General features: G+C 44.9%; 1 protein-coding gene across 1 annotated transcript; it reads right to left on the bottom strand.

Moving 5' to 3' along the window:
- Positions 1-4,005: 4,005 nt before the first annotated feature.
- LOC136628767 (polysialoglycoprotein-like) lies at positions 4,006-19,580 on the bottom strand. Its single transcript, XM_066604866.1, has 4 exons — positions 18,569-19,580; positions 5,946-6,713; positions 5,155-5,214; positions 4,006-4,085 (listed from the first exon to the last, which is right to left on the bottom strand). The coding sequence occupies exons 1-4, from the start codon at positions 19,578-19,580 to the stop codon at positions 4,006-4,008; spliced, it is 1,920 nt and encodes a 639-aa protein (XP_066460963.1).
- Positions 19,581-21,017: the final 1,437 nt, after the last annotated feature.

The following is a 21,017-nucleotide window of genomic DNA, read 5'->3' as shown; positions in this document are numbered from 1 at the left end:
ACTCTGGGTATTTCCTCCCAGCTTGCACACACCTCATCCTCGAATGGGTACCGTCTCTTAATCCCTCTAGAGGAGAAGGATCCTGCGTCGGGTTTTTTCCATTCCTTTTGGATCATCTTCGAGATATTGCTATGGACTGGGAAGGTATGCCTCCGTCTCTCTCCCAATTCCCCGAAGACTTCATCTTGTATGGTGCGAGGCTCTCTGGGCTCCTCCATCTTAATCGTGGCTCTGACGGATTTGATGAGCTCCGCTAAGTCCTGTTGATGGAAAAGGTACTTTTTGTAGTCTTCCTCCTCTGAGGACTCCTCGAGCACTGGGTCCTCCGGTTCTGACCCAACCGAGCTCCTTTCGGAATCTGAGTGCTCTTCCGGCTATACGCCCTTCTCCGGCGCGTCGCCCTGGATGCCCCTGTTGGTGGCGTTTTTGGTGTTGTCAGAGCTGACCGTACCTCCTCCCTGACCAGCTTCCTGACATCCTCTAGGAATCCCCCTGATTCCTCTTTAACTAGCCTGGCTATGCATGTTTTGCATAACGACTTCACATATGTTTTGCGCCACAATCCGCGCATCCTCCTTTGCAAATTTAACAGAAATAATGAAGCTATATTTTGATTGTGATGTGAGGGTGCTACTAGGGTGGTCTCATATTTGGTGAGCTTGGCAGTTGAAAGAGATTTAGTTTGTGCTCTATGCAGTATTTCCATGACTGTATGAGGGATGACCGTAAGAGCTCTTTCCTACAAGCGTATATCAGCTGGCCGATATACACTGTGATCTGATGCGTTGGATTCCAATGCATCAGATCATATGGCCACATTCCTGAGATGTAAAAGCGCCCAGCCAGCTAATATAACACTGGGTGTTTTTAACGAAGGGACCAAAAGATAGTCCTGGAACTATCGTTTGGGCAGGAATATGTCAGCTGCTACATGGGCTCCTATGGGATGGGAGGGGGGACTGTATGGTAGTCTCTCTGTATATGTGTCAGGACCCATGCCATCAGAACGGGCCCACAAACGTCTGATTTGTGTGCCCGTTCACCAGTTTTCTCTCTCCCAACATAGCGTATATTGGCTGGCCGTGAAAATGGACGGGAGGAAAAAAAATAATTTCAATCTGCAACTATTAGAACTGCGTACATTTTAGGAGGCTAATACCATTTGTGGTATATTAAATTGCGGCTTGTTTTGCTGTAAGCATGTCTGCCCCTATTATATCAACTGGGCAGGTTTCTGAAATCAAAAAAAAAATCTACCCACATTTTAAATAAACCCTTGTTACTAATTTAATTTTGTTTGTAATGTCCCTATCAGGCTTGTCAAGTACATAATTATCCTATTTTAGCATGATGCCTCAATAGAATTCCAAATAAGTGGAACCCAATGCTTTAATTACACTATATGTTTGGGTTGTGTATTCATTATTATATATATATGGACACAAACACATCACTCTGCTATTACCAATCTCCACAGCTAATAGTTAGATCTTACATTAAAGGGGTTGTCCGGCCATAAACATCATATCTCATTACTTCCGTTTGCACATTTCCATGCACTTTGTAATGTACATTGTGCATTGAAAATGTTGCAAACAGAAGTTATTCACTTACCTTTAGGGTGGACCCCCGTGTTGACCCTCGGTCGTCCGTGGTTACGACAAGATATCGTCTGGTTTTCTTGTCGGGCCGGCAGCAGCTATCGTCGGCGCGGGAACGCGCCTCTTCCCCTCCGCGCATGCGCAGTCCTTCATTCTTCCGCCAGGACCGCGCTCTTTACCTAATCATTGCAGGGAACGCGCGCCGCCGGTCGGCGCATGCGCAGTACACTCACTTCCTGGTTTCATATACCAGAGCGGAGTGAGCGTGTGCCTGCCGCTGCTGCTTGGAGAAGAGCCAAGGAGACACCATCGGGGCTTGAAAAGTATGTGACCGACGTCATCGGGAGCGCGCACGTCAGAGCATATACTGTGGTGCACCATAGGAGAAGTCCCTCAGTACACCATGGGAGAAGACCCCCGGCACCATCTTTGAAGAGAATTTTTACAAAGAAGATAAAAAGCTTGTTCAGGTAAGCGGAAAGGGCTACTTAAATGGGGGTTTAGTGTATATTTTATAGGCTTGTATTTGCAGGTTGTATCTCCAAAAAAAAAAAATTAACTTCCTCTGCCGGATAACCCCTTTAACTGGTTAGCTTATACAGCGGGTATAACTTATACAAACTATACGTAATGTTATCAGGTTGCACCAACATGCTCCTTATCTCTATGTAGAAGATGTATAGCTCATCCCAGCTACACATCTAATTATATATAGTAGATATCCAGGTGACAAATTACAACTGCAGACTCTCAGTGGAAGAGAAGATCGTGTACTGCAGGAGTCTGCAGCATTGAATTGGCAGCGGTTGCCCTGGCTAACAGTCCTCTTCCTGAGCGCAACCCAGAGATGGCTCACAATACTGTTACAGCATACGGAAAGGGCCCTGTTCATTAAGTGGTCAGTTTGCAATTGTGACCACAATGACCCCTAGCGGTACACAAGTGTACAGGGCTATAGCCAGACTCCCTAAACTGTTGTGCAGGCTACAGCCGGATCTAGTCTACAATATTCTATATATCACAGAGCTGATTATGCCCCTTCAGGGAATTACTCCTTAGCATCTGCACAGTGTGCAATGGCTTTGACATCTAATACAGTTGTACATTACATATGTAAGAATATGCGTCAGCTTTAGGATTGTGAAGATAGAGTGCTGAGGGATGACATTTTAAATTCCTTCAAACATTTACCTCTGGCAATTGAATACATCACAGCAAGCCAGATTTGCAGCCATAATCTATAACATTGTCTACCATAGCAAAAGACATACTTGTCTCAGGTCTCGGAAAGCAGACAGTTCTTTGAAATTTTATTTGTCTTGCCTCTCGTACAAAGCCTAAAGACTCTTTAGTGGTGCATTAGACCCCATTATGGAAGTCCTTTCAGATAAGCAGGGTAAGTCAATACCCAAATCCCTTCAAATCTGAGGCAAAAAAAAAACAAAGAAAGTTCAGCAGGCAAGATCTTTTTTGTAAAGGCAGGAGGCAGAAAAGAGAATCAGGGTGTGCCTGTTGGTCAGTAAAGGAAGAGAACAGATTTCTAATGGCAGAGGTTTTGTGACCAGCATTACAGTTGCACAGATGTGTAGGGGGCCCATCTTTTATTTTTCTTCTGGGTCTGGCAAGAGGAGATAAAGGACCCTTGGGTACTAAATATAAAAATAGATGAAAGTTTAAGATCATCAAATACAGGTTCCAGAAGAAATGTTTCTGGATGGAAATACAGTCAGTTGACGTTGTTCTGCAAAGATGAGACTTTTTGATCCCTCTCAATCTCAAAGACGCCTACTTTCATATTATTGTAACCAGCAGCTGTAGACATCATCTCAGGATAGTGGTCAGAATCAGAGGAACAATAAGACATTTTTAGTTTACAGCCCTCCTTTCAGGATCTCAATTGACCTCATTTGGATTCAAAAAATTATAGGAGTGTCTGCTGTTCTCACTCTATCACATGCAGGATTTGTCTATGGGAACGCAACATGTTAGTGATCTGAAGAGATCCAACAGCATTAGATTTGTTTAGATAGTGGATATTACAGTACAGCCGGCCTTTGTAGTGTGAGCTTGTGTGAGATATGCAAGCCACATTTACTGGTACAATACAGTGTGATAAATATGAAGCTTTCGGCTTAACCAGCGATGTAATGTAATAAGACTGCTGCAGCCAGACCACCAAATAATAGACTTCAACTTGACACAGAAAGTCAGAGATTCCTGAGTTTTATTTGAAAACCTTCCAGTAGAAAAGGTGGCTCTTCTACTGCACAGAGAAAATGAGAGTCCTGAAGAACAGTATAGAAGCCCAAACTGCTTAGGAGACTCCATGGAACAAGACCATTTATTCAGGAGGACAGCTTGTCAGGGACATCCTGACATCATCCAGAAAGGGACTCCTTTCTTATCAGAAGCCAGACACTGGAGGATCCACAGAAGATTTCACTAGCTCACTTCCAGCTTTCATAGAGTCACCCGGAGAAGAACCTGGAACATTAGAGAATAAGTTATACAATGCTGATTCAGTTATCAAAGTCATTAAAGCAGATCCTTCAGATTTCCCATGCCAACCTGTGGGCAACAGAGGGGGAGACACTGAACTCCTGGATTAGTCTGTACTTTGTGATTGTGTATTTTTATGTAGTCTGAAGTGTAGTCAGAACCCATAGAGAAAGCCTGAGAGTCCTGTCTACAAGACAGATTAATATTTTGGTCTCACTTATTACATTGCCCTAGAAATTAAAAAAAAAAAGTCTGTACTACAATGTGAATGCCATAAAAGCAAAATCTAAGACAGCGATAGTAACTAGATACACACTATAGGTGTCCCAAGAATGCATTAAACAATTCAGGTTGTCCCACAACAAAGACTCATAGAAGTTATAGCTTTTTGAAGGCATTGTAAAAAATGAAATTCTTGGTGCCGAGGTCCAAAAGAGATAATCACTAATGTGCTACTTTTGAGACAAACTTCTCTCTTGGAACAACAGGTGTCTATTGCCTGTAGTTAGATCGCCCCTCTGATCTGCTAGTCTTAAGCCCAGCTTTCAACAGCCAAGGCGGCTGCAGTTGTCCAACAATATACTTCACTGAACTCTTAATTACCCAGTGCTGTTCATAAGGCCAGAGCCACTCAGGCTACCCATGCACTATACCTGATCTTCAACACTATAAATACACTGGGGGACTAGCGAGTCTGAAGGTTGTGTTGGCCATCATGGATGTCTAAAAACAGAACCTGAACAGATTGAGAACTGCAGGAAGATTTAGCTGATCCACGTCACCCAACAACCTGGGATGAGTAACCAGTATAGCAAACATATGACATAAGGATGTCTATGCACAGGAAACAAGTTATTTAGATCCTACCTACTGCTGTTAGTACATTTAACTACACCAAACCCATCCTGTAAATACAGTTCAGTTGTTACCTTATTGATTACCCATCCCTTCCTGTGTTCTTTTACTGGATGGAGCCTCACTGACAGATCCTACAACAAGAAGTGTCATTAGTCTGAACCTCCCATAAGTGGCTATAGAGTGTAGGAACATTTACCTTCAGTTTCAACACATGGCACCACCTCATTCGGCTCCTTGGAGGTCTCCACATTCACATCTGGGTATAAATCAAGAAAGAAACCACCATATTATAGGAGGCTCATTGCATGATAAGATTTCATTAGCGCCCCCAGCATGACTATTACATCACAGCCAGATACAAGGTCATCTTTCACATAACCAGTTAGTGTGAGACGAGGGGTTGTGGCTCTAGAATATGCCCTTTATGTGAGTCAACAAACTTACCAGCTTCTTGCACTTCATTTACTACTGATGGAACCTTAGTTTCTGCTGACGGAGTTGGATTCTCTGTGGATGGCGCATCACCCTCTGTGGATGTGATCTTTTGGGGCTCTGACGGGGCATCACCCTCTGTGGATGGAGCATCACCGCCCACTGACGGGGCATCACCCTCTGTGGATGGAGCATCACCGCCCACTGACGGGGCATCACCCTCTGTGGATGGAGCATCACCGCCCACTGACGGGGCATCACCCTCTGTGGATGGAGCATCACCGCCCACTGACGGGGCATCACCCTCTGTGGATGGAGCGTCACCGCCCACTGACGGGGCATCACCCTCTGTGGATGGAGCGTCACCGCCCACTGACGGGGCATCACCCTCTGTGGATGGAGCGTCACCGCCCACTGACGGGGCATCACCCTCTGTGGATGGAGCGTCACCGCCCACTGACGGGGCATCACCCTCTGTGGATGGAGCGTCACCGCCCACTGACGGGGCATCACCCTCTGTGGATGGAGCGTCACCGCCCACTGACGGGGCATCACCCTCTGTGGATGGAGCATCACCGCCCACTGACGAGGCATCACCCTCTGTGGATGGAGCATCACCGCCCACTGACGAGGCATCACCCTCTGTGGATGGAGCATCACCGCCCACTGACGAGGCATCACCCTCTGTGGATGGAGCATCACCGCCCACTGACGAGGCATCACCCTCTGTGGATGGAGCATCACCGCCCACTGACGAGGCATCACCCTCTGTGGATGGAGCATCACCGCCCACTGACGAGGCATCACCCTCTGTGGATGGAGCATCACCGCCCACTGACGAGGCATCACCCTCTGTGGATGGAGCATCACCGCCCACTGACGAGGCATCACCCTCTGTGGAGGTGACCTTCCGGAGCTCTGATGGAGTCTCGTTCTCTGTGGTTGAAGCTTCAGTGTCTATGGTTTGTGCAGTATTCTGTGTAGCTGGAGTCTCAGTGTCCTTGGGAAGGACATCATTCTCTGCAGATGGAAGCTTCTTATCCATAGGTGGGGTTTCATTGTCTACATTTACATCTTCAGTGGCCTCTGATGGAGCCTCATTTCCTGCAGATGAAGATTTAGTGTCCTCTGTAGGAGCATTAGTGTCCTCTGATACAACCTCCTTCTCAGTGGATGAAGCTCCAGTATTTTCTGGCAGAGTCTCAGGAGCTGGAGTTCCCTCACTAGCCATATCTGGTGAACCGGCAGGTGCTGACATATTACCAACTGCAACCTGAGCTTCCACACGAGAAGGCATTGCTGAATTTTCTTCTGTCAAGTTTGCTGTGGAAAAAAACAAAATTTTTTTACAATACAAGCAAACAGATGAGATTTCAGCAGAAACAAGCAAAAAAAAACAAAAAAAAAACCCTCACTCAAGGACCAGCATGCTGGAAGCTTTCATGCAAGCAATACACATATGAAGAACCCTGTGAGAACAGCCCAACAATCAGGAAGCCTTACATTTAGTACTTCCCCCATATTCCCTTTTAAACCATTGCAAAACACTTCAAAATGCAACATGGCAAAAAAATAAATAAAACCTCCATAACCCAGATATCTAGAAGGCACTCCAACACTATTGCTGCATGAAGGGACATTTAAGATTTAAAAATGTGACTTGTCCAGGAATACCTAGACTGGATTACATGGGAAAGAGTTAAGCAAGCTGTAAATACAAACAGCACAAAGGAGAGCTTCTCCCTGCCAACTTACACCCCTTCAGCAGCAGAGGAACAACTAGTACCTGCTGGCCCCCAATGTTACCTCTAATAACCATAATGCTTCATCTATATTACTAATCTCCTTATATGGTGAAGAGAGACCTTATGCACCTCATGTACAACAGCATCCTCTACAACACTTTACTCACTTCTTCCTCTCCCACAGACAGACTTTCTGTGTCTCCAGGCTGATAACTGCCCTCCTGGCTTCCCCTTATATATCCGCCCTCTGAATAAATTAATCCCCAGCAGGTGAGACTCTTCCTGCTCCTCCACATAGGAGGAATATACCTCCCCTCCACAACCAGTCCTGCATGGGGGCACATTATCTACCATATCATATATTGTGTTACATTGGACTGCAGCTAAAACATTATCTACCATACCAAAGCTTATGTATTCGGACCTGTACACACAGGGCACAGTCACTTATGTTTCATGAATGGACATGAATTACATGAAAAAAACATTTAAAAATGCACTTTTAAAGCATATATTTTTAAATGGTATGCGTGGTATAAGTTTGGATGCAAAAAACATATGTTTCTCCTTGTAAACATTTTTACCTTACCCCCTTAGTGACGAAGCCTGTTTGCGCTTTAGTGACGGAGCCAGTTTTGAAAATCTTTAACATAGAATAATTCTGTTAAAGGGGTTGTCCCGCGCCGAAACGGGTTTTTTTTTTTTTCAACAGCCCCCCCGTTCGGCGCGAGACAAACCCGATGCAGGGACTTAAAAAAAAAAACGCACAGCGCTTACCTGAATCCCCGTGCTCCGGTGACTTCTTACTTACCGGTTGAAGATGGCCGCCGGGATCTTCTCCCTCGGTGGACCGCAGGGCTTCTGTGCGGTCCATTGCCGATTCCAGCCTCCTGATTGGCTGGAATCGGCACGTGACGGGGCGGAGCTACACGGAGCTGATCTCCGGCACGAGCGGCCCCACTGAGAAAAGCAGAAGACCCGGACTGCGCAAGCGCTTCTAATTTGGAGCTTAGACGCTGAAAATTAGACGGCTCCATGGAAACGAGGACGCTAGCAACGGAGCAGGTAAGTGAAAAATTTCTTATAACTTCTGTATGGCTCATAATTAATGCACAATGTACATTACAAAGTGCATTAATATGGCCATACAGAAGTGTATAGACCCACTTGCTTTCGCGGGACAACCCCTTTAAGGTTTTGCATATCCAAGTGATTTTGAGATTGTTTTTTCATCACATATTGTACTTCATTTAGGGTGCATTCAGACGACCGTATATCGGCTGGGTTTTCACGCCCAGCCGATATACGGCGTCTCTCTCTGCAGGGGGAGGAGGCTGGAAGAGTCGGGAGCAGTGCTCTGAGCTCCCGCCCCCTCTCTGCCTCCTCTCCACCCCCCTGCACTATTTTCAATGATGAGAGGCGGGACGGGGGCGGAGCTAATTCCCAGAATTTAGCCCCTGCCCCGTACCGCCTCCTCTCCTTGCAAATAGTGCAGAGGGGCAGAGAGGGGGTGGAGAGGAGGCATCTGTTTATTTTATTCTGGCGCACATTTGAAAAACTTTTTTTTTTGACCATTTAGGAGAAATTTAGCATTACATATCAACATTTTAAGGGCTTATTCAGACGACCGTATATCGGCTGGGTTTTCACGCTGGCCGATATACGGCGTCCCTCTCTGCAGGGAGAGGAGGCTGGAAGTGCCAGGAGCAGTGCACTGAGCTTCTGCCCCTTCTCTGCCTCCTCTCCACTCTTCAGCACTATTTGCAATGGGAGGAGGCTGGACAGGGGTGGAGCTAAGTCCCATAACTTAGCCTCGCCCCACCTTTTTTCATTGCAAATAGTGCAGAGGTGCGGAGAGAGGGTGGAGAGAAGGCAGAGAGGGGGCGGGAGCTCAGAGCACTGCTCCCGCCTCTTCCAGCCTCCTCCCCCTGCAGAGAGGGTCGCTGTATATCAATCGTCTGAATAAGCCCTTGTTTTCCCTCACCAAGCCAAGATTGCAAAGGCTCATAGGTGTCAGAATGATAGATACCCCACAAATGACTCCATTTTAAAAAGCATTTTGACCCCATAGTTTTTTTCAGGAATTTATATAATTTAGAAGAGAAAATATTAAATTTAGAAGAGAATTATTAAATTAAATTTGTCATTTTAAAGACATATTTTTTTCTATAGTGCACATGAAAATGAGGATTTACACCCTAAAATGGATACCCCTGTTTGTCCTGTGTTCAGAAATATACCTGTTGTGGATACTAATCTTACATCCGTATGCACTACAGGGCCCAAACCAAAAGGAGCAGCCTGTAGGTTTCAAACAGACATTTTGCTTGAAGGTGATTTAGGCCCCATAGTCCACTTGCAGAGCCCTTGAGCGTCCAAAAGGATGCAGAACCCCCACAAGTGACCCCATTTTGAAAATTAGACCTCTTAACTTATTCATCTAAGGGTGTACTGCTTATTTTGACAGCACAGTTTTTGAATGAATCTAAGCAAAGCAGAAGAAAAAAAATACGATTTTCATTTTTTTGGCAATCATGTCATTTAAAAAAACAAAAACACATTTTTTTTTGTACAGCACACATATGAATAAAGACTTTCACCCCAAAATGGATCCCCCTGTTTGTCCCATGTTCAGAGACATACCCATTGCAGCCCTAATCTTATATATGTATGCGCAATGGGGCTCAAACTGAAAAGAGCAGCGGGTGGTTTTCAGAACAGACATTTTTCTTGAAGATGTTTTAGGCCCCATTGCCCACTTGGAGAGCCCTAGAGCGGCCAAAACAATAGAGAACCTCCACAAATGCCCCCTTTATGAAAACTAGGCCCCTAATGCATTGATTTAGGGGTGTACTGCGTATTTTGACCCCACAGTTTATAAATTAATCTAAGGAAAGCAGAAGAAAAAATTCTGATTTTCATTTTTTTTGGCAATTATGTCATTTTAAAAACTGTTTTTTTTTTTTGTACAGCACACATATGAATGAAGACTTTCACCCCAAAAGGGATAGCCCTGTTTGTCCTGTGTTCAGAAACACACTAATTGTGGCCCCAATATTATTTCTGGCAGCACAACGGGGCCCAAACCAAAAGGAGCATTGAAGCTCATCTGTTTTTAACTTTTACGCGATTGCTAATATCCATTGGATAACAGCGAACATGTTACCTGAGACCACTCACTGTGGCCATTGGTCACTGCTCAGGCTCTCGGCTACCTTTAGTAGCCATTTTGCCAATGACTCATGTGCCGAACTTGGGGAAAGGTCAGCGGATAAAAATCTCTTCGGGGGACATCGACGGAGGCCTTAGGCAAGTAATTTCACCTCCCATTATGGATCAGATCCATGACGGGAGGTGAAATTTTAACTTTTTTTATATTTACGTGATTGCCGTTATCCCTTGGATAGCAGCAATCATGTGACCAGGCAACGCGTACCTTGTGGGACAGAGAGGGCTAGCAGGCCATGGTTCTCAAACCCACAAAACATAAAAAAACACGGAAACATATGCCTTGCTAAATGTATTCAAACATATGCATTGTTTGACTATGTTTAAACCAATCTAGTACATAGGTTAGTTAAACACAAGGTTTAAGTGTGTTTCACAGATAACCATACGATAATGTGGACTGGCTCTTACATGGGACTGCAGTTACGACATAACCTATGCTCAGAGAGTTATCACCGTGTGTCATCTGTGGTGTTACATGGGGCTGCAGGAGTAATCTATATTACCTGAGCTCTGTGCATTATTCACTGTGTAAAAAGGAAGCAGTTGAATAACAAATTCAGTTCTGCTACATTTGTAATTGGTGATTTGCTTTAAAATGCAATCCTGGGAATTGGTGTAGTATGACAGGAGGGATCTGATTCACTTTTTACAAACTGTTCTGATAATGTGAACGTCTAAGGCCGCCCATTCAGACGGGTGTATTTAACATAGAGCACACGGATCCATTATAGTCTATGAGGCTGTTCACGTGTGCAAGTTGTTACATGTACCATCAATCCGTGTGAAAAATATCACAGCATGTCCAATTGTCGTCAATATCACAAAGAGAATCATACATGTAATGCGCGCTGCCCGTGGGTATTGAACAGCACTCGGACATGTGTCTATGTGCTGGCTGATGGAAGTTGCGCTGGAGAGTCTCAGGTACAGCTCACATCCGGTTGTCTGAATACAGCGCTGGCGCCCAACACAGTAGATACAGCAGCTATCTGCCAGAACTGAACCTTCATCTGTATGGGGGAGTCGGGGGAACAGCGGTCAGGTGAGCGATCTCTTGTGCGACAGTTGTTGGACATGTAGGGGTGAAACAATCTGAATGGGCTTATCTCACTTTTATTTATAGATTCAAAATAGGACAATGTCCAATACAGGTCCGATTCCTATCTATAGGAATCCAGAATTTGGTGACTGGAGATACCGCCCTAGGAACAATGCGTCATGTCTATCTCATGAGATACTGCTCTTTATAATTGCAGCATATCAGGCACCTTCTCTCGGACTCGGGGAATGGCTCTGGCTCTAGCTGTCCTGTTTTCCAGCTTTCCTTTAGATCTTATTTTCATTCTTTTGATAAGCTTCTTTCTTTATCTTTCTCTCTAGCTTTTCTTATTCTAATCTTTTCTTGTTCCTCGCTTCACCTTTCCTTCTCCCTGTACTTATTCATAGTTACTTGCTAATAACTGTTTCTAACTAATGTGTTTACTCCTACTGCTCTTCTAGACTCTGACTGACTGTTTAATTGACTAACTGCCTTCCTGTGCAGGATTTTCCCTTTGCTCTTTCTCCTCTAATCACAGACTCCCTCTCACTATTACCCCACTGTCTCTCAGTCAATCCTCGAGTAGTTCTCATCAGGCAGACTGGCCAATGAGAGTTAGACCAGCTGGAAGCCAATGGAAAAGAGGGTGGTTGACAAACAGATTATCATATAGTTAACCGTTTCAAGCCCTGGGTCTAGACAGAGGCTTAGTCTATCCTCTAACTATTGGTCCTTCAATTACCAAATCCAAGCCTGTGGGAGAGCGCATGCACGGCACTGTGAAGAGTTTCAGGGGTAGTTGCAACAACCAGAAAGAGGTTCCAAGATTTTATAATAGACTCAATATTTATGAAACATTTTCTGAAAATCCTGGATAGAGGCAGCTACCAGATTCCCATCGATTCCAAGACAGATGTTTATCAGGATTCTAATGAAGACTTTGGGGTTGATGGTGACAGCAGTGGAAGCAGTCCCATGTGCCTTATTCCATATGAAACAATTACAGAGAGAAATCTTGTCCTTTTGGAACAACCTGAGGGCTCTAAACAGAAAGTGAACTTTTTTTTTGGCAAACATATCACTACCTCCGATGGTGCAGCTGTGTGGTGGATGACAAGTCCAGGGGACAGTCTCACTGGATCCTGTTGTTCATGGATGCATCCCAATCATGTTGGGGAAGCAAATGTAGAAGCGATTGGTATTCAGGGGTATATTGATAATGGTGGAGCAGCAATACACTTCAAATCTGAAAGAACTGAGAGCAGTCCACCTTGCACTACTACATTTTCTGCCATAGATCAGGAAGGAAGGGAAGATAAAGATAGACAACATAGCAGTGGTAAATTATTTAGACAGATATAGGGACACCCTACTTTACCCCTTCAGGAAGAAGCAGAGAGAATTTTGTGTTGGGCAGAGAAAAATCTATCATCTAATTGCAGTGCACATTTGTGGCAGTCTCAATATTGTGGCAGATCAGTTAGGCCGAGGTTATACTATGGCAGATGAGTGGCCACTAAATCCAGATTTTTCATCTGATCCCTCTCCGATGGGGAATGCCAAAGATAGATTTCAAGGTGTCACGATTCAACACAAAGGTGGAGACATTCTGCTGCTTGTAGCAGGAGGATAGTCTCCCGGTGGTGGATGCTCTGCCCCTTCCATATAGTTTCAGGCAGGCTTACATTTTCCCTCTAGTTTCCATGATACCTTCCACATAAATGAAAATCACAGGACTTGTGATAGCCATCATACCCTTCTGGTGCACCCATATTTATGAGTCAAGGGCAATATTTGAGGCTTCTTCCAATGAAGAATCTAATGTCCCAAGGTACTCATCTCTACACACCCTTGATATTTGTAATTGCCTTAGAATATATTTAAATAGATCTAGACACATTACATCCCTTCTGCTTTGTTTTGCTGGCACCTGTCTTGAAAGAACTTGAGAGAGACGAGGGGATGGGGTAGCTATTTCAAGGAATGTCTTGGTAAAAAAAAAAGGGGTGGTCCCTGTAAGGGGTATAGGAGCTTTGCTCCTCTCCTATCATCCTTGTCATGTTTAGGGAGAGGTTGCGTTAACCTCTTCCCTTCCAATGCGTCTCCCTTTGGTAGGGTTAATGGATGAGTTCTGTTAGCTCCCATGCCGTCAAGTACAGATATAGCTGATGAACTTATCAGCTGAACACTGTGGAAGCATATGCAGAATGAACGGGAGGGTTGACTAAGCCAGTTTCTATCCAGCCTCAGTGACCTTGCTACTGGCTCTTCACCAGAGGACCCACCAGCAGTCGAGGAGCAGACGGACCATGAGACAATTTTGTCCCCCTTCTTTCTTGAGCCCCAGTCCACCATCTGTAGGATGCCAGTGCAGCGAGCTGAAGTGGGCAGAAGTAGTTTGATTGGGTTTTCTAACTCAGGCCTAGTCACGGTGGTGGCTACCCTGCATAGAGCGATGGCCACGCAGTTAGCGGATTACATGACGACGGACATGAGCGATGGATAATAGTTCAAAGTGTCACCAGTCCAGACCGCAGAGCATTTGTAAAACCAGAGGCACACAGTTTTTACTCTGTTTCAAAGAAACTGAAACTAGCATTCACTTGGCATTTCCAGTAGGCAATAGACATCTTCAACAGTTCTTGGCATGGACAAGTAACAGTTTTTGCATTTCCTTCTTTCTCTCACTTTGGGTGGATGAGATGGCCAGGCTAAGTTATATGGTCATTGCAACGGGTGACTATTTGTGGAGAAGATGGAGGAACCAACAGGGGGACGTGTTGGTAGGCACACCGACTTCTGAATAAATAGGATTGTGAATTACTCACGGTTACAAGTCCCGATTTCATTCTGGTTAAGTGGGGGCCTGCCCTGACTCATACCCTCTGGTAGGGTGGAAAACTATACTCCTGCAACTGGCTTCACAGCTCACTTTCCCCAGGCACAGCTTATTACTATCCAGCCTTGGTTAAGCTGAACCTGACATGAGCTCAGGCTTCACTTGATTCCTCCAGGGATTGACTCTCCCCTCTTCTCTACACCCAAGAGTTGACTTTTTATATCAATCCACCTAACCAATCCTGAGCTAGAGAAAGGTCCAGAGCAAGCGATGACTGACAGAACATAGAGTGGATTGTGCTAGGTTACACTTAGGTTAGATGGAGAAACCACCACAAAGACAATTACACAAGTTAATAGAATTGACACCCCAACATAGCTTTTAAAGTGCTATGGTGGCACCAACTCTGGGCCACTACACCAGCAGTGTAGCAATTCCCACAGAGCACATACTGTCACCCCCTCTCCCATGCCTGTAGTGGCTAAAGAATTAGCCCAGCCCACCACTTGCCACAGTCTCACAGTGTGTGCCTGCTATATAGTGTGGTCACATCCTACTGTGTGATGTGAGCACAGGTTAGTAGTGTCCAATCATCCAGGGAGTCCTCTGCTACTATTCAACCCTTCATGCCTTTGCCCTCACCAGTCACACTTTTTACTGCTAAATACCTGTGCATACTCAGGGTGCGCCTGCCACTGCCGAGAGGGGCACTTCAATTTTGTTGATGCCCAGGAAGTATTACTGTAGTTGCTTAGCTAGGTATTTGCATTACAGAGACTTCTACACACTAGGTTCATCTCTTATATGTCCTCATCAGTCCCAAGATCTCCTACAAGGTCACATAACATTGACTGTTCACATCACCACTGGTTGTAATGAAAGTTAAACCTTTGATTGGCTACAGTGACCATTAAAATATAGCAGATTCTTGGCCCAAAGCAGCACTGGCTTGGGAGCCATTTAAGATGAGAATATTGTGAAAACACCTCATAACAAGCCCCTCTCATAAGTGGCAATGCCAAACACAAAGCCTAAGAGTCACAAATTGGTTGCACAAATCCTTACTTGTGATAGATTGTGGTGTAAAATGCTTTATGCTTGTCTCCCTTTGTGAAGAGCGTAAAGGTAGTTTCATATGTAGTATACAGAGCTTAATTGACCTTTCCAGAAGTTTGTGAATGATCTAAGCATGTCTTGTGCCTATGTATTGTCAGTGTCTTCCATGTGACTGAGTTTGATGTGTATTGCATAGCTGTAACACCGAATGGGTTACGGCTGAAAAATGTATCTTGTTGTGTGTCATCTGACTATGCAAACATAAGACAAGGTGCATGAGAGGGTCTGTCTTTCAGTCTCTCCTTGGAGTGAAGTTTGGAAGAGGCAAGTCTGCCTTCCCACAGGCACCCCAACTCTGTGGTAAGATGGAAGAGGCAAAGCAAATGACTTGTGTCCTGGGCCCAATCTACCCAGGTCTCTATGCCAAGAGCGTGAAGAACTGCAAGTATGCAAGAACCCACCTTGCAGCGCTGAGTGCCCTAGCGAGTGTGACTGGGAACAGAACCCTACAGGTAACTTTGCCTGTTGATTCATCTGTCATCCCTCACTGTCACACCACTAGTTAGATTCACCTTCAGGACACTGGTGCAGGCAAATTTGTTGGACTGTTTCAAGTTATTTTTCAAGTAAATGGGCTTTACCGACAGTTCTCGGTTCAGCCTTGAAACATTAACGGTGTATGGCCTTTTTATTTACACCCACTGGATTCACAACATAGGATGGAATGGTGGCATCACATGTAACAAGGACTTAAGGAGAACCACACTTTGGGTTACCCTTTGAATAGCCCAGCCTTTATTCCTTGGATGGGTCCCCATGCTACCCTCAGGGTGGGAGATAGAGCCCTGTGACAAAGCCCAAACTCAACCCCACTGTCTTAGGGCTTATTTAGACGACCGTATATAGTCTGGGTTTTCACGCCCGGACGATATACGGTGTTCTTGTCTGCAGGGGTTGGAGGATGGAAGAGCCAGGAGCAGGAACTGAGCTCTGCCCCCTCTTCGCCCCTTGCAGTAGGAGGGGGTGAGATGGGGTGGAGCTATATACCAGTGCTTAGCTCCACCCCTACCTCTCCAATTGCAAATAGGGGCAGGAGATTAGTTCCTGCTCCTGGCTCTTCCCATCCTCACCCCCCCCCCCCTTGCAGACAAGGACACCGTATATCCATTCTGGATTCAGAATGGATCCAGCTCAAGCCTGAACAAATAGCAAGTGCACTTTTTTTTTTTAAAGTATGAAGCTAGTCAACCCTATGGTATAAAAAAGGCACACACTGAAAATCCTGCAGAAACCACATTTACTGGTACAATACATTGTGAGCAATATGAAGTCTTCACCAGCAATGTAATGCAATAAGACTCCTGCAGTCAGACAACCAAATAATGGACTTCAATGAAATGTAGAGATCCATTAGTTTTATTTCAAAACCTTAAAAAGCAGCAGAAAGAAAGGTGGCTCTTCTACCGCACAGAGAATGAGAGTCCTGAAGAATCACAGTAGAGAAGCCCAAACTGCTGATGAGACTCCATGGAACAAGACCATTCTTCTGGAGAGCAGCTTGTCAGGGACATCCTCACATCATCCAGAAAGGGACATGCAAGACTGCACTCTGATGTAACAGATCAGCCCTTGTCTGACACGAGCTATATAAGCAAATATTAAATATTGGCTCATTTGGAGCAATTCTTTTATTATGGGAAACCAAACACTGGAGAATCCACAGAAGACTTCAGCAACTCCGTTCCAGCTTTGATAGTCATCTGGAGAAGAACCTGGAACATTACAGAACATGTTATACAATGTTGATTCTGTTATCAAGGTCATTAAAACAGGTCGATATAGTCTGTAGTTTTCTGCTATTTGGCATTTATCTGTTGAAATGCAGTCTCTATGGTCAGGATACCAACTCCTGCCCACAAACAGTTAAAGAATTGTACTGTGGTGCATCAGCCCATAGAATAAAAAGCCATGTTATTTATACTGCATCATGGAGGCCATGAAATTAAAATCCAAAACTGACAGTTGCTAGATTTTTCTATTCCCCAAAAAAGTTAATACATAAGAGTATCAAAGACACCTCATTAAACAATACAAATCGTCCCGCAATAACAAGGCCTCAAAAAATAAATAAAAAAAGACAGTTATGTTTTTTGGTAGGCATAGTATAGAGAAAAAAAAATTGGTACTAAGGCCCAAGGGTGTTAGACCCCTGTTGTCTCAAAACAGAAGCTTGTCTCAAAAGGAGTGCCATTCTCTTACTTGCAGTTGCCCCTCAGCCACCAATTGTAGGCCCCATTTTTACCATCCAAGATGGCTACAGCAGTTTCACTACATAATTCACACTGTACTTTCATTGGCCAGGGCAGCTCAGGGATAGTGCATTGGTAGTATAAACTGCCAATGCACCCATGGGTGGGGTGAGTAAGTGAAGATTGTTTTGACCATCATAGGAGTCTGAAAATGGTAATGCAAATTTTGACCCAAAAATCAGTAGACTGCGTTCCAGAACCCGTCCAAGGAAAACTGTTACACTTATGCCTAGTCAAAGCCTGGCACTGGGTGGTTGTTTTTCTGCTGTACAAGTCTGATGCATGCTTTATAAGAGTTTGATAAGTATCAAACATTAAACTCCTAATATTGATGGCATTCAAAAAGTTTGTCAAAATATTTTGCTATCCCACAACAAACATGGGATGAGTAGCCGGTAGAGAGAACACATGGACATAAAGGTGTCCATGCACAGCAAACAAGATATTAGAACCCTGTTACCTGCTGTTATTCTATAGAACACTTCTGTTTCTCCTTCAGCTTCTGTGTTCTTTCACTGGATGGAACATCACTGACAGGTCCTACAACAAGAAGTGTCATTAGTCTGAACTTCCCATGAGTGACAGTGTCTTGGAAAATTTAGGACGTCTACCTTCAGAGTCAGCACATGACACCACCCCATTTGGTGTCTTGGAGGACTTGTATTTAAAAAAAAAAAAAAAAAGGGGGGGGGGGGGACACATTACAAAGGCACTCCTCCTATGATTACAATTCACTAGTGCACTCAGTATCATTCCACCTTAGCTGGATACAATGCCATATTTTACTTAACCACTTATTAATTTGTCAGTTTATATAAAAAGCATGTCTGGAGCAGAGGTTACCAGAGTGGTCTATGTGGACCCCCAGGGGTTGATTTTGACTTGCTGGGGTTCTATAGGGGGGGGGGGGGCGGTGGAGTTTAGGAACCTCTGGTCACAACCCCTTATCTCAGGCTTACCAGCTTCTTGCATTTCATTTACGTTTGATGGAGCCTTAGTTTCTGCTGAAGGAATCAGATTCTCTGCAGATGGAGCATCACCACCCGCTGACGGGTCAGCATTCTCTGTGGATGGAGCATCACCACCCGCTGACGGGTCAGCATTCTCTGTGGATGGAGCATCACCACCCACTGACGGGTCAGCATTCTCTGTGGATGGAGCATCACCACCCACTGACGGGTCAGCATTCTCTGCGGATGGAGCATCACCACCCGCTGACGGGTCAGCATTCTCTGCAGATGGAGCATCACCACCCGCTGACGGGTCAGCATTCTCTGCAGATGGAGCATCACCACCCGCTGACGGGGCAACATTCTCTGCAGATGGAGCATCACCGCCCACTGACGGGGCAGCATTCTCTGCAGATGGAGCATCACCGCCCACTGACGGGGCAGCATTCTCTGCAGATGGAGCATCACCGCCCACTGACGGGGCAGCATTCTCTGCAGATGGAGCATCACCGCCCACTGACGGGGCAGCATTCTCTGCAGATGGAGCATCGCAGCCCACTGACAGGGCAGCATTCTCTGCAAATGGAACATCGCAGCCCACTGACGGGGCAGCATTCTCTGCGGATGTGACTTTTTGGGGCTCTGATGGAGCCTCATTTATCGGCTTTGGAGCTTCATTCTCCGTGGTTTGTGTTACATTCTGTGTAGCTGGAGCCTCAGTCCCCTTGGGAAGGACATAGTTTTCTGTAGATGGAGGCTTTATAGACACAGGTGGAGCCTCATTATCTACATTTGTGGTTTCAGTGGCCTCTGATAGAGCCTCATTTCCTGAAGATGCAGATGTAGTGTCCTCTGTAGGAGCATTAGTGCCCTCTGATACAACCTCCTTCTCAGTGGATGAAGCTCCAGTATCTGCTGGCAGAGTCTCAGGAGCTGGAGTTCCCTCACAAGGCATATCTGGTGAACCTGCAGGTACTGAAGTATTGCCAACTGCAACCTGAGCTTCCACACAAGAGGCCATTGCTGAAAAAAAAAAAAAAAAAAAAGTTGCATAGAAGACCATAGATTTGCAAGTTAACATGCCTTAAATTTGTATTATGGTTAACATGTTACTTAAATACTGGATTTTCTTCCCTGAAAATATACTTTTTTTTTTTTTTTTAAACATATTAGAGAACAAGCAATGGAGATGAGGTTTCAAGAAAGGCCCCCTGCACATGGGCAGAAATCGTGCAGCAGGATTTACCACAGAATTTCCACCCGTGCCCGCCTGCATAGTATTGCATTGCAAAATGCAGTCCTATGCACAGAGCTGGGGTTTGTCCACGTGAAAACACATGCAGAAAACAAATCACGACATGTTCTTTTACTGTGTGGGTCTCGCATAGGCCTGCACAGAAGTGTCAGTAGTGCCGGCAGCCGGCTCCAGCATGCGTCGGCTGCCGGCACACAGTGCAGAGAGGAGACGTCAGGAGCGAGTAAGCTGCAGGCCTCTGCAGGGGCACGGGACCGCATCCGGCTGCGAGAGTTCTCACAGAGGGATCCAACCCGGCTATCTGCAGACGGCCAAAAACTTACTGTAAATAAAGCCAAAGTTGATCTGCATGTGATTTTTAAGTCTACACAGTGTCAAGTTTGGGTTTTATACTTTCAAATGACGGTGAAATCTGCTTTGAAACCCTTAGTCCCTTCAAAAACTAATTTGATCAAAACATTATTTTAAAGGACACCCATTCCCAAATCACTTATTGATACCAAGCTCTGCTTTACTTATCCTTTTATATCTTTTCAGGAGGTTAGGCCTCCTGCACACAGGTGGATTTCCATTGCGAAACCCAGAGCAGGATTCCACTTCCGGTTTGCATAGCAAGTCAAGCCCCTAGCATGCTATGGAAAAATGCATTTTCTGCCCATGAGCAGAAATAGATTGTGATTTCTATCCCACAAGTGGAGGGGGGAGAAAGAAAAAAAAACAAAAAAAAACAGCATGCTGTGTGCAGGAGGCCTTAGGTGTATGATTAAAAAGTGATGCAACAGATGTTATACAGTCACTAAGGGGTTAACATTTACTGACTTGCTTTAGGGACCAAGCTATTTTCATTATTAGATTGCAGGAGCAACAACTTGTTGATATAGCCGTACAAGTGCTTGCTTTTGGAAGGTGGGAGAGGTTGTATTTTGTGTTGGCAGCACTCTGGGGTACATAAGTGTTGTCTAACTTTATATTTGGAAATGGGGGAAGGAACCTCCCCTCCCACTAGAAGTTACACCATAGTGTGTAGGTTTTGTTTTTAAATCCAGCTAAAACAGTCATGTTTTTACCAACTTGATCAGCAATACCAGAATTCATTGTTTTTTTTATTTTACTACCTTAGCACAATAAAAGTTTAAATAAAAACAATTGAATATGCATTGCTGCATCATAGGACCCACAACAATTTGATTTTGCTAAAAATCA

Source organism: Eleutherodactylus coqui, chromosome 5 (assembly GCF_035609145.1).
Source record: "Eleutherodactylus coqui strain aEleCoq1 chromosome 5, aEleCoq1.hap1, whole genome shotgun sequence".
NCBI lineage: Eukaryota > Metazoa > Chordata > Amphibia > Anura > Eleutherodactylidae > Eleutherodactylus > Eleutherodactylus coqui.
This window is presented reverse-complemented; position numbering and strand designations above follow the sequence as displayed.